At 63.7% G+C, this 15,529-nt stretch overlaps 2 protein-coding genes across 2 annotated transcripts; both read left to right on the top strand.

The window, feature by feature from the left end:
• Positions 1-3: 3 nt before the first annotated feature.
• Positions 4-5,124, top strand: MEN1 (menin 1). Its single transcript, XM_050339240.1, has 10 exons — positions 4-131; positions 739-1,188; positions 1,461-1,669; positions 2,042-2,170; positions 2,274-2,314; positions 2,410-2,497; positions 2,575-2,711; positions 3,087-3,201; positions 3,465-3,629; positions 3,958-5,124. Exons 2-10 carry the CDS (start codon positions 747-749, stop codon positions 4,399-4,401), a joined length of 1,770 nt encoding a protein of 589 aa, XP_050195197.1. The 5' UTR covers positions 4-131; positions 739-746; the 3' UTR covers positions 4,402-5,124.
• Positions 5,125-6,388: 1,264 nt separating this feature from the next.
• Positions 6,389-14,881, top strand: SF1 (splicing factor 1). The gene is given in 14 exon segments (XM_050339228.1): positions 6,389-6,483; positions 7,292-7,417; positions 8,933-9,008; positions 10,961-11,113; positions 11,210-11,299; positions 11,899-12,082; positions 12,159-12,274; positions 12,351-12,458; positions 12,877-13,051; positions 13,385-13,628; positions 14,171-14,230; positions 14,326-14,372; positions 14,374-14,394; positions 14,687-14,881. Coding segments are annotated over 13 exon segments (1,524 nt in total). The 5' UTR covers positions 6,389-6,483; positions 7,292-7,362.
• Positions 14,882-15,529: the final 648 nt, after the last annotated feature.

The raw sequence follows: 15,529 nt of genomic DNA, 5'->3' as shown, positions 1-15,529 counted from the left end.
CACTTTACCAACCTCGCCCCGCCCATTCTGGCCTCTTCCGCCCTCAGCTCCCGTCCAATTCCGGCCCCCGCCGCCGCAGGCCCCGCCCCCTCCCGTCGTACCCCGCGCCGCCCGCGCCGGCGGCGGTCTCGGTGAGGGGCGGGGATGGCTCGTCGGGGTTCGGGGGGGTTTCAGGGTGGGGGTCGGGGCGTCACGGGGCCGTGGGGTCGGCGGGACGGGTGGTTCCGGGACGGCGGCGGGGTCCGGGAGGTCTCTGAGGGTTCCCGCCGCTTTGGGGGTTCCCCGGGGGGGGGGCAGGTCCCGGTGCTCGCAGCCTCGGGGTCTCCCCCACACGCCCGCCCAGCCCTCGACCCCCTCCCTACCCCTGTAACCCTCTCCGAGTCACACTCGTCCCCCAGCCCTGCGCCCATAACGCCCCCATTCCCTCCTCAGTCCCCTCCGTGGGCTCGGGCTCGGCCAGAAGCTGCTCTTCCCCCTGACCCCACAGCCCCCTTTGTGACTCCTCCTTTGCCCACCCCCCACCGTAGCCGCTCTGGGCCTCAAGCTCTGGAGGAGGTGCTGTGACCCCTCGAACCCCCTGGAATCCCCTCTGATCCCCACATTCCTCCCCACGGTGCTGAAGCTGTGGCAGAAGGTTCTGTCCCTGCTCCGTGCCCACCGTGGTGTGGTTGAGCCCTTGAACCCTGTGGCACCCCAAACTGCCCTGTAACACCCCATAAACCCCCATTCCCCCTCCAGGTCCCAGGATGGGGCTGAAGCCGTGGCAGAAGGCGCTGTTCCCACTCCGCTCCGTGTCCGCTGTGGTCCGGCTGTTCGAGGCTGAACTGCACCAGCCTGAGCCCGACCTGGTGCTGCTGTCGCTGGTCCTGGGCTTCGTTGAGCACTTCCTGGCCGTGAACCGCGTCCTACCCACCAATGTCCCTGGGGTCACCTTCGAGTCCCGCCCAGGGCCGGACCCCCAGACCCGCCTGTACTTCCCGGTGGCCGAGCTGTCCATCGTGGCTGCGCTCTACGCCCGGTTCACAGCCCAGATCCGGGGGGCCGTGGACCTGTCCCTGTACCCCCGTCCTGATGGCTGCTCCTCCCGGGAGCTTGTGCGCAAGGTGTCCGATGTCATCTGGAACAGCCTCAGCCGCTCCTACTTCAAGGACAGGGCCCACATCCAGTCCCTCTTCAGCTTCATCACTGGTATGGGGGGCTTTGGGGGTGCTAGAGGGTCACACAGGGTCCTGGGTTGATACCTGGAACAACCTCAGCTGCTCCTTCTGCAAGGACCCCACACACATCCAGTCCCTCTTCAGATTCATCACCGGTGAGGGGAGCTGGGGGATCCCTGAGCCTCCCTGTGCCCCCTCCAGGGATGAAGCTGGGCAGCTCCTCGGGCCATGACTGGGGCCTTCCAGGTGCTGAGGGGCTCTCTGCGGGTGTCCCAGCCCCCCTGAGCCCCTGTGTCCCCCCAGGAACGAAGCTGGACAGCTCAGGGGTGGCCTTTGCCGTGGTTGGGGCCTGCCAGGTGCTGGGGCTGCCAGACGTGCACCTGGCACTGAGCGAGGACCACGCCTGGGTGGCCTTCGGGGCCGGAGGGGCCCAGACCGCCGAGGTCACCTGGCACGGGAAGGGCAACGAGGACAGGAGGGGACAGCCGGTGCAAGCTGGGGTGGCAGAGAGGGTATGGGGGGGCACGGAGAGGGAGGGGACACATGGGGGGGTCCTGGGGAGGGAGGGGACACATGGGGGGCTGAGAGGGTACAGGGGGCCATAGGGAGGGAAGGGACACATCAGGAGGGCTGAGAGGGTATGGGGCACAGGAAGGGAGGAATGAGGAACAGGGGTATAAAGACAGGAACTGGGGGGATCCACGGGGACAGAGGAGACCCAGGGAGTGGACAGGGGAGTCCCCAGGGCAGGTGGGGATGCTGAGGAGCTCTGGGGACAGATGGTGCCCCCACCACAGGGGTGGGGGAGGATGGGGAGGCACAGGTGGATATGTCCTTGTGTCCCTCATGTCACCTGAGTCGCTGTGCCCTCCCATCTCCCCCAGAGCTGGCTGTACCTGAAGGGTTCATACCTGCGCTGCACAAGACACATGGAGGTGGCGTTTATGGTCTGTGCCATCAACCCGTCCATTGATGGCCACACCGACAGCCTGGAGCTGCTGCAGCTGCAGCAGGTGGGGACATGGGGACAGCCTGGAGCTGCTGCAGCGGGTGTGGGGCAGGCGTGAGATATCCCTGGGGCAGGTGTCCCACCTCACATCTCCCTTTCCTCTGCAGCGCCTGCTCTGGCTGCTTTATGACATGGGACACCTGGACAGGTGAGAGGGACCCCCGACCCGCCTTGGGGCTGCCCCCCAACCTGCCATGGGGCCACCCCAACCTGCTGTGGGGCTGCCCCCCACCCTCCCTACAGGTACCCCATGGCCCTGGGGAACCTGGCGGACCTGGAGGAGCTGGAGCCGACTCCGGGCAGACCTGACCCTCTCACTTTGTACCACCAGGTGAGCCAGGGTGGGGGGTTCTGTGGAGCCCAGGAGTGAGCCCAGGTGGACACTGACCTCCCCCCCATCACCCTCAGGGCATCCAGTCTGCCCGCACCCACTACAACAACGAGCACATCTACCCCTACCTGTATCTGGCTGGGTTCCACTGCCGCAACAAGAACGTCAAGGAGGCCCTGCAGGCCTGGGCTGACACGGCCACCGTCATCCAGGAGTGAGCAAGGGGCTGGGGGGTCCTTGGGGAGACCCCTGAGGGTCCAACTCTCACCATGGGCTGGGCCGGGGGCCCTCCCTCCTCCTGTGAGGCTTGGGGGGTTGGGGTCAGGGCAGGGGGCTCTTGGGGGTCCATATCCCCCTATGGCTGTGGGTGTCCTGGGCCCCCCACAGGCACCTCCAGGGGCAAAGGCAGGGAAGGTGGGGGTCCCTGCCCAGGGCCTGGCTCTCTGGGATCCCCCCCCGCCTCTGCAGGTTCTGTGACACTTTTAGGGGTCCCCAGCCCTGCCCATGGCTGTGGGGCAGCCCCCCAAATCCTGTGTGCCCCCTACCACCATGAGGCAGTCCCCCAAGCCCCCCTGCGCCCCCCCCCCAGCTACAACTACTGCCGGGAAGACGAGGAGATCTACAAGGAATTCTTCGACGTGGCCAATGACGTCATCCCCAACCTGCTCAAGGAGGCGGCGGCCGAGCCCCCCCCGGGGGCTGAGGTGGGTTAGTGGGGACTGTGTGTAAGGCAGGGGGAGCCCTGCCCAGGGTGGGTGTCCCTGCTTTGTCTGGGGGGTGGGAGTACATGGGGTACATGGACTTGGGGGCCCAGACGTTACCGCACATCTGGGGGAGCTGAATTTGTGGGTCCCCGTGGGGGTGTCCCTGATGTGCCACGCTTTGTGGTGCCAAGGCGGGGGTACCCCTGTCCCTGTTTGTGGGGTCCTCCCTCCTCGGGGGTCCCCTCTGACTCTGGGCTCTGCAGGGGACCCCCGGGGGCCTCCCGGCACTGCAGGACCCCGAGTGCTTCGCTCACCTGCTGCGGTTCTACGACGGGATCTGCCGGTGGGAGGAGGGGAGCCCCACCCCGGTGCTGCACGTGGGCTGGGCCACCTTCCTTGTCCAATCCCTCGGCCGCTTTGATGGCCAGGTAAGGGCTTTGGGGGTCCCAGGGGGCTTGGGGGGTCCCAGACGGGTTTGGGCAGTCCGGGGGACACTGGGAGGTCTGAGGGGCAGGAGAGCACCACCCATTGGGTTGGGCCACCTTCCTCGTTCAGTCCCTCAGCCGCTTCAATGGCCAGGTGAGGGCTTTGGGGGAGTCCTAAGGGTGTCTGGGGGTCTGGGCTTCCCCATGTCTTCCTTGGGGTCTCCAGTTACCGCTGGGGGGTCTCCAGGGTCCTTCAGGGCCCCCTGAGCCCCAGTCTGTCCCCCCTGTGTGTGTCCCCCAATGACCCCCTCTGCCCCCTGCGCCGTCTCAGGTGCGGCAGCAGGTGACGCTGCTGTCGGAGGACCCGGCCCCCCCCGAGGCGGAGTTGGGGGGCCCCGAGGACCCCCGGGACTGCCGGCGCCGCGGCCCCCGCCGCGAGTCCAAGCCCGAGGAGCCGCCGACCCCCAAGAAAGGCGGGGAGCGCCGGCCGCCCCCCCGTGCCCCCCGGCCCGAGGAGACGCCAGCTGCCCCCCCTGCGGCCCCGCTGGCCCCCGCGCCCCCTGGGCCGCCCCCTGCACCCCCCCCGGGGCCGGTGCTGCGCTTCCGCTCGCAGAAGATGCGCGGGATGAAGGAGCTGCTGCGTGCGGCCAAAGTGAACTCAAGCGCCATCAAACTGCAGCTCACGGCGCAGTCCCAGGTGCAGCCACGCCGCCCCCGTGCCCCTCCCGGCGCCTACCCCCTGCCCTTCCTCAAGAGACCCCGCAAGGGCTCCTAGGGGACCCCAAAATCCCAGCGGGGGAACCTAAACACCTGCCCCCGACACACATCCCCTGCCCTTCCTCAGGAGACCCTGCCAAGGATTGTAGGGGGCCCCAAAGTCCTGGAGGGGGACCCAAAAACCCAGTCCCAAATCACCCCACTGTGCCCACCCCTGAGAACCCACGTTCTGTCCATTCCCCCCTTCCCTTCCTCAGGACACCACAAAAGGGCTTGTAGGGGACCCCCAAATCCCAAAAAACGCAGCCCCAAACTCAGGGGGAACCCTCAAAACCTGCCCCTGGCACCCCCCTGTCCTTCCTCAAGACACCCCAAAAAAGGGCTGAGAATCCCCCGAAATGCTGGGGGGGCAACCCCAAACTTATCCCCTGTCCCTCCTCGAGCTCCTAAAAGGGCCATGGTCCCCGCCAAGACCCCAAAGGGAGCAGGGACTCTGTGCCTTCTCTTCTGAGCTTCCCCAAAAACAAAGCCGGGGACTTTGGGGTTGGGATGGGCTGGAGGTGGAAGGGGGAGCAGGGGGGTACTGGTGGGAGGTTGGGGTCAGTGAGAACTCCCCGGCTGGGCCAGGGTGAAGGATTTGGGGTCTGGGGGGGGTCAAAGGTCTTACCCCTCCTGAGGAGCCCTCTAGGGGTCTGAGCCCCCTGAAATGGGAACAGGGGAGTTTGGGATGCATTGAGAACAAAAGGGCGGTTGTGGGGGGTTGTGAGCCCCCCTCGGATGGACTGGGGGTGGAGGCGTTTGGGGTGTGGGGGGGCTCGGGGGGCTTTGGGGAGCTTTGGGTGTGAGCGGGGGGAATCGGGCAGAGCATTTGGGGAGTCAGAGCTCAACGTGAAGCATTTGGGACCCCCTGCAGCCTTTGAGGTGTCCCGGATTTCCGGGGGCGGAGGGAAGAACCCGGGGGGGTCTGAGACTTCTGATGGGGGGGGCGTGTCCCCTCCCAAACAATAAACTGTGTCTGTTTGTACCGAGCGCCTCGTTCTTTGGGGGGCAGAGCCCCCGCTCGGGACCGGCGCGGTTCGGGGGCGACCGCCACGACCCCCCCGCGGGCAGAGCGAGTTCTCGGCTGAACTCCCGCGATGCTTCGTGCGAGGTCTTGGCGGGACGAGCGACCGCCCGCCCCCCACCGCTGCCTCCGCCAATCATCATGCGCCTTTCCTGAGCGACAGGGGGAGCAGCCAATCAGATGTGCCCAGGCTATCGCCCAATGAGGGCGCAGGCAGGTCTGCACGTCACAACTGCCCGGCACGGGGTCTCCTACACCCACACCCGGGGGCGCGGGGCGGAGCTGCGCGGAGCCAATGGCGACGGAGTTTTTGAGCTTGGCCCTGCCCTCCGCCGCGCTGCCCAATCGGCGCTCGCCCCGCGCCCTCCCCATCCCTCGCTCTCCCTTTGAGTGACGTCCCCGTTGGCCAGTCCCCGCCACCGCCGCTCGAGAGCCGGTCCCCGCCCTTTCTCCCTCCTGCCAGCCAATCCTCGCGCGGGCCGCGCTGACGGACAGCGCCATTGTCCAACCGCCGCGCGCGCGGCCCTTGAGCGACGCGCAGCTCGTCCAATCAGCGTGGCGCGTGTGGCGCGGCGGCGTGGAAGGTTCGCGAAGGCCGCGCGGGGGCCGCTCTATGGCGACCGGGGCGAGCGCGGCCCAGCCCGGCCCAGCTCCCGGCCCCACCGCGCCTCGCGCCTCCATGGCCGCCGCCGCCTTCCCCTTCGCGGCGCTGCCGCCGCCGCCACCGCCTCCCCCACCGCCGCCGCCGCCCCCGCAGCCGCAGCCGCCGGCGCAGCCGCCGCCGCCGCCGCCGCCGCCTGCCCAGGCCCCTGGCGGCCCTGCGGCCCGCAGCCTGCGGGCGGCCCCGCGGCCCCGCAGCCGCCGCCCGCCGCCGCCTACGGCCAGTTTCGCTTCCCGTCGCCGCCGCCGGGCCACGACCCGCCCGCGGCCCCGCGGGGCCCCGCCGGCCGCCCCCGCCGCCCCCAGCCCGCAGGAGCCCGCAGCCGCCGCGGCCCGAGGAGGGTGCGGGGGGCGCGGGGGCCGGGCCGGGAGATGCGGGAGGGCGAGCGGGAGCCGCACACAAGCCCCGGAGGGCAGGTACGGCCCAGGAGGGGGGGGCGGGTGTGGGTGAGGATCGGGGGGGCGTGCGACCCCCGGGGAGAAGCGCATTCGGGGATAGGCGTCGGGGTCGTTCTCGGACTGTAATCACCCTGCTCTGGGGATTCCCGGTCTTTACTCCGTCTCTGAGTGGGTCCCCGGCTTGTAACGCCCCTGGTTTGGGGGTCCCCGGGCTTTAACTCCCCTCATTCTGGGGGTCCCCAGTCTGTAAACTCTCCCGGTTTCAGGGTCCCCGGGCTTTGATCTTTCCCTTTTGGGGGGGATCTCCGCTGTAACGCCCCCCGTTCGGGGGAGTCCCGTTGCTTCCGCCCCCTATCGCTCCCCCCGCCGGCCGCGACACGTGTCGTGACACGCGCGGCTAAGATGGAGCCCAGAGGGGGCAGGAGGGAGAGGGGGGAACCTTTGGAACGGGACGCCCAAACACACCGCGAGGGTGCAGCGACCCGTGCAAAACATCACACGGGGACAGAACGACCCCCATAAAACTCAGCCGGGGGCGGAGATTCCTCTTGGGACCCTCCAGAACGCCCCCTGTGTCCCGCAGATCTCCTCTCAGGGACAGGGGGACCACTGCGATTTCTCCGTTGTGGTGACGGGGCTACGCCTGGGACCCCCCAAAACACCCCTTGGGTCCCGCAGATCGCCTGCAGGGATAGAGCAGCCCTCCAACACCCCTCCCTCCAGGGACAGAGAGACCCTCCCAGCCCTCCCGTTGTCCTCCTCTTGTTCTCGTGGCCGCCCGCGCCCCCGGTGCCGGATTTGTCCCCATCCCTTGGTTTCCCCCCAGATTTCCCGCGGAAGCGGAAGCGTAGCCGCTGGAACCAGGACTCGCTGGAGCAGAAGACAGTGATCCCGGGCATGCCCACGGTGATCCCGCCCGGGCTGACGCGGGAGCAGGAACGCGCCTACATCGGTAACGGTTTGGGGGGAAAACAGGGGCTTTTGGGGGCACAATCCCTGGACTTGGGGGTTAAAACCCCTCCGGGATTGGGGGTCAGGACACACCCGGGATTTGGGGTCAGAATCCCCCCAGGATTTAAGTCAAAACACGAGGCTTGGGATCACACCCCTCTACCTAGGCTGCACCCCCATCTCGGTAATGGTTTGGGGGCAGGAACCTGCCGGGGTTTGGGGGCAACCCCCTTCCTCGGGATTTGGGGTTAGAATTCCAGGATTTGGGATTAGAACTCCTATGCCTACATTGCTAACACACTCAAATTTGGGGTTAAAACACGTGGAGTTGAGGTCAGAACCCTGAGGATTTGGGGTCAGAATCCCCGAGGGTTTGGGGTCAGAACCCCCTGATTGGGGTTGGGGGCAATGGGAGGGCACAACCCCCACTGTCCCCTACAAGTCACTTTTATGTCTCTCAAAGAGCCACCAGCCTTGGTGAAAATTCAGGAGTTTGAGCCCAAATTGGGCCTTGGGCAACAGTGACCACCGTGTGACCCACTGGGCCCCCCCCTCAGATTCCTCCCCAGTTACCAACAGAAGTGACCTCTGGGGGGTGGAGACTGAAACCTGCAGTTTTAGATAGCAACGTGGAGTTTTAGGCAATGTGTCATTTTAACGCAATAATATCTTTATTTTGGTTAACAATGTTCAGTTTTTGATAGTAATGTGCTGTTCAGGTGTCATGTCTGTTTTAAGGTGACTGTTCTTTTTGTAACATGTACTTCTCATACAATGAGGTGTTTTAGATAACGTCTGTGTTTAATGTAATTTCCTGTTCTAGGTAACAACAGTTGCTTTTTTTAGTAGTTTTGTCTTTTGGGTAATGTGATTCTTTTAGGTAATAATGTCTGATTTTTTAGTGATTTCCTGTTTTAGGTAAAATTGTGATTCATTTAGGTAAAACTGTGGTTTTAGGTAATAACGTTTACCTTTTTTAGTAATAATCTCACTTTTTAGGTAACAGTATGGTATTTTAGGAAATAATGTCTTTTTTTGACTGATAATCTTCTGTTTTAGGTAACAATGTCTGGTTTTTTGATAACAATTTCTAATTTTCCATAATAATGTTAGGAGGCTTGGTAATAATGTGCTTTTTTGGGGTGACAATGTGAATTTTTTGGTAATATGATTTTTCTTGGTAATAACCTGCTTTTTTTTGGTAATGATGTGCTTTTTTGGGGGAATAATGTGCTTTTTGGGTAATAACCTGCTGTTATTCATAAGAAGGCCTATTTTTCTGTTCATAATGTCAATTTTAGGTGATAACCCCTGGTTTTTTCTCACCATAACATTTGGTTTTAGGGCAGTAATGCCTGTTTTTGGTGCCACGGAGCCGGTGTAGGTAGAAAGTGGAGTTTTAGCCCGGCCGAGCTGGGCTGGGGCAGGATGTGGGGGAGGAATGTTGTTTTGGGGAGAAATGTGGGTGTTTTGTAACTGTGTCTCTCTCACCTCTCCGGGACCGGGTTCCTTCCAGTGCAACTGCAGATCGAAGACCTGACCCGCAAACTGCGCACGGGAGACCTGGGCATCCCCCCTAACCCCGAGGACAGGTCGGGACCTCCCCCTGCCCCCGGGCACCCCTGGGACACCTGAGACCCCCCCCGGGCTCCCCCCCCGAGACCTGGGCACCTCCCCAGTGACCCCCTGGGCCCCCCGTGAGCTGCAAACTGTGCACGGGAGACCTGGGCACCCCAAACCCCGAGGGCACGTTGGGACCTCCCCCCGCTGCCCCACCCTGTTTTGGGGCCCTTCCCCCAGATTTGGGGTGCTGCTCTCTACGCCACACTGATCCGGGGATCCCCCCACTTTGGGGCCCTTCCCCCGGCTTTGGGGTGTTCTCTGTGCCCCACTGACCCCAGTCTGGCCCTTGTTAGCAGTGGATTAACAACCCACGGTGGCGGATTAATGAGCTCTGGTGGCCGAACAAGGCCCCAGCTCCTCTGCCCCCACCCCGGCCCCACTGCACCCCTTTTTCCCCTCCCTTTCCCCTCTTTTTCTCCAATTGGGCTTTGGTGGGGGCAGAGCTGCCATCATCCCCCCAAATGGGCCAAATTCCAGCCCCCCCACCCTCCTTCACCTTTTCCACCTATTTTGGCCCCATTTTTCTGTGGAAGGCCAGGGTGGAGGGCCCTCCAACACACAGGGTTCCCTCAACCCTAAGGGGATCCCTAGTCTGAGGGGGTCCCCATCTCTGGGGGGGTCTCTGTGTCCTCAGGGATCCCTCACCTTATGGGGGTCCCTCCACCCCATGGGGTCTCCAGCTCTTTGGGGGTCCCTTGCCCTGCCAGGGTCCCCAATCCTGGGGGGGTCCCTGTGTCCTCAGGGATCCCTCACCTCATGGGGGTCCCTCACCCTCTGGGGGTCCCTCGCCCCGTGGTGGCCGGGGGGGGCCCTCCTGGGTCTCGGCAGGGCGGGGACACCCTCCGGCCCCCCAGGTTTTGGAGGTCACCCCGCACCCCCAGGTTTTGGGGGTGTCCCAGGTTTGGGGGCGCAGGCCCCGCGCTAACCCAGCCTTGCTCCTGCAGCGCCCGGGCCGAGGCCGCTCCGCGCTGCGGCGTCATTAGCGCTGGTGGGGGGGAATTAATTAATGAATTAACGATTAATCACGAGCGGGGACAGTGACGTCGCAGTTCCACCGAGGACCCGGCTGCTGCCAACCCCGAAAAGTCGCTTTTTCCCCCAAAACGGGGGCAGGTTCGACTGTCGCCCGCGCCGGCTGTTTTTGGAGGATCCGCCTTAATCTCTTCCCTTCTTGCAGCCGCTGCCAAAATTCGCTATTTTGGGGGGAGGGGAGCCAAGGGCCGATTTAACCAAACCCGAGCGATTCTGACTCTTTTTTTTCCTTCCTCGCTGATAATTCTGATTTTTAATCATAATCTGATTTTCTCACCCTGACACGGCTCAGCTCAAGCGACCTTGACTCTTCCCTGCAGGGCTGCCAAAGCCGCGCGGCCCCCCCCGACAGGGACCTTTTCCTCCTTGAAACTGGGGAAATGGGCAAAGCTGGGGAGAAACGGGCAAAAATGGCAAAACCAGGGAGAAATGGACAACCAGGGGCAAAGGGGCCAAACCCCAACCAAGCGAGGCAAAATGGGCCCAAACGGGAGAGAAATGGGCAAAGAAGGGCAAGAGCAGCTGATTTTGGTGGGGGGGCTGTTCTGGCCTTTAGTGGGCACTTATTAATGCTCCCCTCCCCATTAAGCCCCTCCTGGGGGTGGGAGGGGGCAGCCCCCACCCCGGGTTGTGGCAGAGGGGGGCAGTGTGGGGGTTGTGGTGGTTTGGGGGGATCGGGGATACAGCCCCCTCACCCTGGAGGGGTGCTGGCCCTGGTGACACCCCTCGGCCCCGCAAGTCCCCCTCCCCAGGACCCATTGACAACAGGGAGGGCAGGGAAGGGCCCCCACACCTGGGGGCTGGGGAGGCTCTGGTGGGGATCTGTGGGCACAGCCCCCTCTGGGGGGGTGTTAGGGCACCCTGGTGACCCCCTCATCCCCCTGGGCAGGTCCCCCTCCCCGGAGCCCATCTACAACAGTGAGGGGAAGCGCCTGAACACACGCGAGTTCCGCACACGCAAGAAGCTGGAAGAGGAGCGGCACAACCTCATCACCGAGATGGTGGCCCTGAACCCTGATTTCAAGCCCCCGGCTGACTACAAGTGAGGGGGGGGAGCCCACCCCGATTTGGGGCTGATTCTGCATGGTTTGGGGCTCCCCTGAGAGGCTGACCCCCCCCCCGCCTTTTACCCCCCCAGGCCGCCGGCAACTCGGGTGAGCGACAAGGTGATGATCCCACAGGACGAGTACCCCGAGATCAACTTCGTGGGGCTCCTCATTGGGCCCAGGTGGGCACCCCAAAACTCGGGGGTGAGGCGGGCTGTGGGACTGGAGGGGAATCCCGTGGGCTTCACACCAGAAATTTGGGGAGCTCCTAATGACACTGGGGTGCTGCTGGGTTCTTATCTTGTCACCTGTGGGGTCCTCATGTGAGTGCCCCTGTGGGTTTCTGGGATGCCCCCCCCAATCCAGTAAGATGACCCCTTCCTCATCTGGGTCATGTTCCCTCTCAGTATCCCCCAAAATATTCAGGTGGGTGACCCCCTTCCCCTTCCTGGGTTGTGCCCTGCTCCTTAGTGTCTCCTAAATAACTTGTGGAATGCTTAATGATACCCTGTGTTATTAATGAGCTTGAGCTCCTAATGAGCCATGTGCTGCTGGATCCCCACCGTTGCCCGGTGGGGGTGCCCCAATGGGCCTGTGGGCTCCATCTCCCCCATTCTGGGATGCCCTGTTCCCAGGGGGAACACGCAGAAGACCATGGGAGTATGATGCCAAAGTCATGATCTGGGGCAGGGGCTGCAGCGTCCTGGTGTGGGTGGACCCATGGGATGTTTGCCTGAGTCCTCGTGTGACCCCCCCCCCATTCTGCGTGCCCGATTCCTAGGGGGAACACACTGAAGAACATTGAGAAGGAGTGCAATGCCAAGATCATGATCCGCGGCAAGGGCTCGGTGAAGGAAGGCAAGGTGGGCCGCAAGGATGGGCAGATGCTGCCAGGCGAGGATGAGCCATTGCACGCCCTGGTCACTGCCAACACCATGGAGAACGTCAAGAAGGCTGTGGAGCAGGTCCGTGGGTGTCCTAGGAGGGCTGGGGGGGGCCTTGGCAGTGCAGACCCCCCATGACACCCACTGTGCCCCCCAGATCCGGAACATCCTGAAGCAGGGCATCGAGACCCCCGAGGACCAGAATGATCTGCGCAAGATGCAGCTGCGGGAGCTGGCGCGGCTCAATGGGACCCTGCGGGAGGACGACAACAGGTCAGGGCGGTCCCAGACCCCCAGTTCACCCCAAATAACCCCCCAAGCCCCCAGATAACCCCCCTGTCCCCTGCAGGATTCTGCGGCCATGGCAGAGCACTGAGACCCGCAGCATCACCAACACCACCGTGTGCACCAAGTGTGGCGGCGCTGGACACATCGCCTCTGACTGCAAGTTTGCTAGGTGACTCCAAAATAAACCACCAGATCTTCCTAAGATCCCCCCAAACCCTGCTGAGACCCCAGAAAACCACCAACCCCCCCCTGAGATTGTCCTAAACCCCTTGATATCTTCTCTGGCTCACCTGAAATCCCCCCAGCTGCCTGAATTCTCTGCACGTGCTCCCTAAATCTCCTGAGACCCCCCCTAAACTCCCCCAAACACCAAGATTCTCCAAATATCTTGAGATCTCCTCAAACCCTCTGCAGAACCTGAGATCCACCCTCAAACCCTCTGGGATTCTGCCGACCCCTGAAACCCACCTGAGATACTCCTAACCTCCCCAAGATCCTCCTCAAAATCCTGTGGGATGCCCCTGAGATCTCCCCAAAGCCAGAGGTGTTAGGGGTGCAGCACCCCAGTCTCACTGTCCCCGTTGCAGGCCCGGGGACCCGCAGTCGGCGCAGGACAAGGCACGCATGGACAAGGAGTACCTGTCGCTCATGGCCGAGCTGGGCGAGGCCCCCGTGTCCGTCAGCTCCAACGCCGCTCACAACAACAGCCCCTTGTCCAGCAGCCACCGTGCCGCCAGCCAGGCTGGGGGGCAGCCCCCGCCAGTGAGTAACCCCCTTTAACTCCCAAACCTGCCCCTGAACCACCCCCAACAGCCCCTTGTCCAGCAGCCTCTGTGCCACCAGGCAGGATGGGGGGCAACGCCCCCTGGTGAGTGACCCCCTGATCCCCCGACCCCTTCTCCCCACAGAGCCACCCCCCGCAATGAGCTCTACCCCTTGGAGCCCCCTGACCCTTGTGAACCCCATTTCCTGCCCTCCCGAGCCAGCCTCCTGGATGAGCTCCATCACCTCAGAGCCCTCCAAAGTCCCTGAACTGTCAGACTGCCAGACTCCTGTGACCCCTCCAACCTCATGTGATCCCCCCTTTTCCCACAGAGCCGCCCCCCCTGGATGAGCTCAGCGCCCTCGGAGAACCGCCCCTACCATGGGCTGCACGGGGGGCCAGGGGGGCCAGGGGGCCCCCACAGCTTCCCCCACCCCATGGCCAGCATGGGGGGGGGCCATGGGGGGCACCCGCTACAGCACACCCCAAATGGGCCTCCCCCCTGGATGCAGCCCCACCACCCCCCTATGGGGGGGGGCCCCCACCCCCCGGGGCACCCAGGCCCCCACCACATGGGTACGGACGATCCTGGCTGGAGGGTTTGGGGGCTGGGTGGTCAAATGGGAGGAGGAGGGTGGAAAAGGTTTTCTTGGGGTGAAAAGGGGGGCTTTGGCACCCCCCCCAGTGGCACAGTGGCTCCCCCAGGGTGGGGAACTGTAAAGTTCTTGAAGGGGGGGTGAGAATTTGGGAGGAGCTGGGGAATTTGGGGGAGATTTTGGGAGTGAGGGGGCTGGGAGGATTTTAGGGGTGAGATAGTTTGGACACTCCCTCAGATGTGGGGTTTGTTCATCTTCAACCTGAGAAGGTTTTGGAGACGGGGGAGGATTTTTTGGGGAGCAGGAGGGGATTTGGGGTTGAAGGCTGGAAACTGGGGGAGGGATGATTTTGAACGTAAAAGGGCAGGCAGTGGTTTCACAGTGCAGGACCTGAACCTGGGGATGTTTTGGGGAGGGGGCATTTGGCAATGGGGGGGAGGCGAATTTTGGGAAGATTGTTTTTGCAGGGCTAGGGGGGGTGTCTCCCTCATCCCTAAGGCCACGGTCTCTCATTCCCTCAAGATCAGTACCTGGGAAATGCGCCGGTGGGCTCTGGGGTCTATCGCCTGCACCAGGGAAAAGGTGAGGACCCCCCCCAAAACCCTTGAACCTCCTGCCCACCCTCCTCTGACCTCCCAAATTCCTCTGAGCCCCCAGTTTCGTCCCCACCCCCCCAGGTATGATGCCACCGCCGCTGGGTATGCTGCCCCCACCGCCCCCCGCCAGGTGGGCAGCCGCCCCCTCAGGCCCCCTCCTCCCTGGCAGCAGCAGCCACCGCCGCCCTCAGCAGCAGCAGCACCCCCTTGCCCTGGCAGCAAAGTGAGTACTGAGAGGGGACCTGAGGCTTTTGGAGGGCCCCAGGGTGGGCTGGGGAGAGAAGGGTGGCCCCGGGGGAGAGAGGAGGGCACAAGGAGTTTTGGGGCATTTTTCCCGGGTGTGGGTCATTTCTCCTTCCCCTGGGGAAGGGGAGACTTGTTCATTTTTCTCCTTCTGGGGTCCCGCTAATTAGTACCAGTGCTAACGAGCCTTTTCCCCCAGATACGCACGACCACCACGAGCGCTGGCAGCGCCTCCTCCCGCCCTGGCAGCAGCAGGCGGGAGCGGGTGCGGCGGGGGCGGCTTCTTCGGGGCCCCCTGCTCCCCGGCAGCCCCTCCATGGTGCCTTTGCCCCCGGGTGCAGCCCCGCTGCCCCTGGGGCCCCCGCCCCCACCGCCACCTGGCTCCGGGGCCTGATGTACGCGCCCCCTCCGCCGCCCCCATGGACCCTTCTAACTTCGTCACCATGATGGGCATGGGGTGCCCGCCCTACCCCCTTCGGCATGCCCCCTGCGCCCCCGCCGCCCCCAGAACTGAGCCTTGGACACTGCCGCTGCAGGAGCCCCCGGACTGATCCATTGTGGGGAGCCCCCACCCCCCCAGGACTGATCTATTGTGGGGAGCTCTGCCTGGGCTGATCCATTGTGGGGAGCCCCCCCTGAAAACACCGTGGGGAGTCCCTGCCCGGACTGATCCATTGTTGGGAGGCCCTCTAAAGACCATGGGCAGCCCCCCCTCAGAGTGATGAACTGCAGGAAGCCCACCCAGAAGACCATAGGGAGCACCCCCCAGACTTGATCCATTGTGGGGAGCCCCCTTGCCCCTTAAATGGGCTGTTCCCTCATTGGGAGCTTCCATTCCTCCTCATGAATTGATTGATTTTGGGGAGGCCCCTCCCCTCATTGGCTGTTCCAAGTGGCCCCCCCCCCCAAACCTCTCCCCGGGACCATCTTGTGAACTGGTTTGACCCCCACCCTGTACCCCTAAATCGGGGGGCCCTGAACTGCGGGGGTGTGGGGTGGGGGCTGTAACTTGGGTGCTGTTCGATGGGGAGGGCAGCAGCAC

Source organism: Myiozetetes cayanensis, unplaced genomic scaffold, assembly GCF_022539395.1.
Source record: "Myiozetetes cayanensis isolate MyiCay16 unplaced genomic scaffold, myiCay2020 scf89, whole genome shotgun sequence".
Taxonomy (NCBI): Eukaryota; Metazoa; Chordata; class Aves; order Passeriformes; family Tyrannidae; genus Myiozetetes; species Myiozetetes cayanensis.
The sequence above is the reverse complement of the archived record's forward strand: the minus strand, read 5'-3'. Positions and strand labels throughout refer to the sequence as shown.

Bases quoted from the DNA above. Each gene is read 5' to 3' on its own strand.
- MEN1 (XM_050339240.1), top strand. From the start codon at position 747: ATGGGGCTGAAGCCGTGGCAGAAGGCGCTGTTCCCACTCCGCTCCGTG. The intron at 2,171-2,273 runs GTGGGGACATGG...TTTCCTCTGCAG, and splicing joins AGCTGCTGCAGCTGCAGCAG to CGCCTGCTCTGGCTGCTTTA. The intron at 2,712-3,086 runs GTGAGCAAGGGG...CCCCCCCCCCAG, and splicing joins ACGGCCACCGTCATCCAGGA to CTACAACTACTGCCGGGAAG.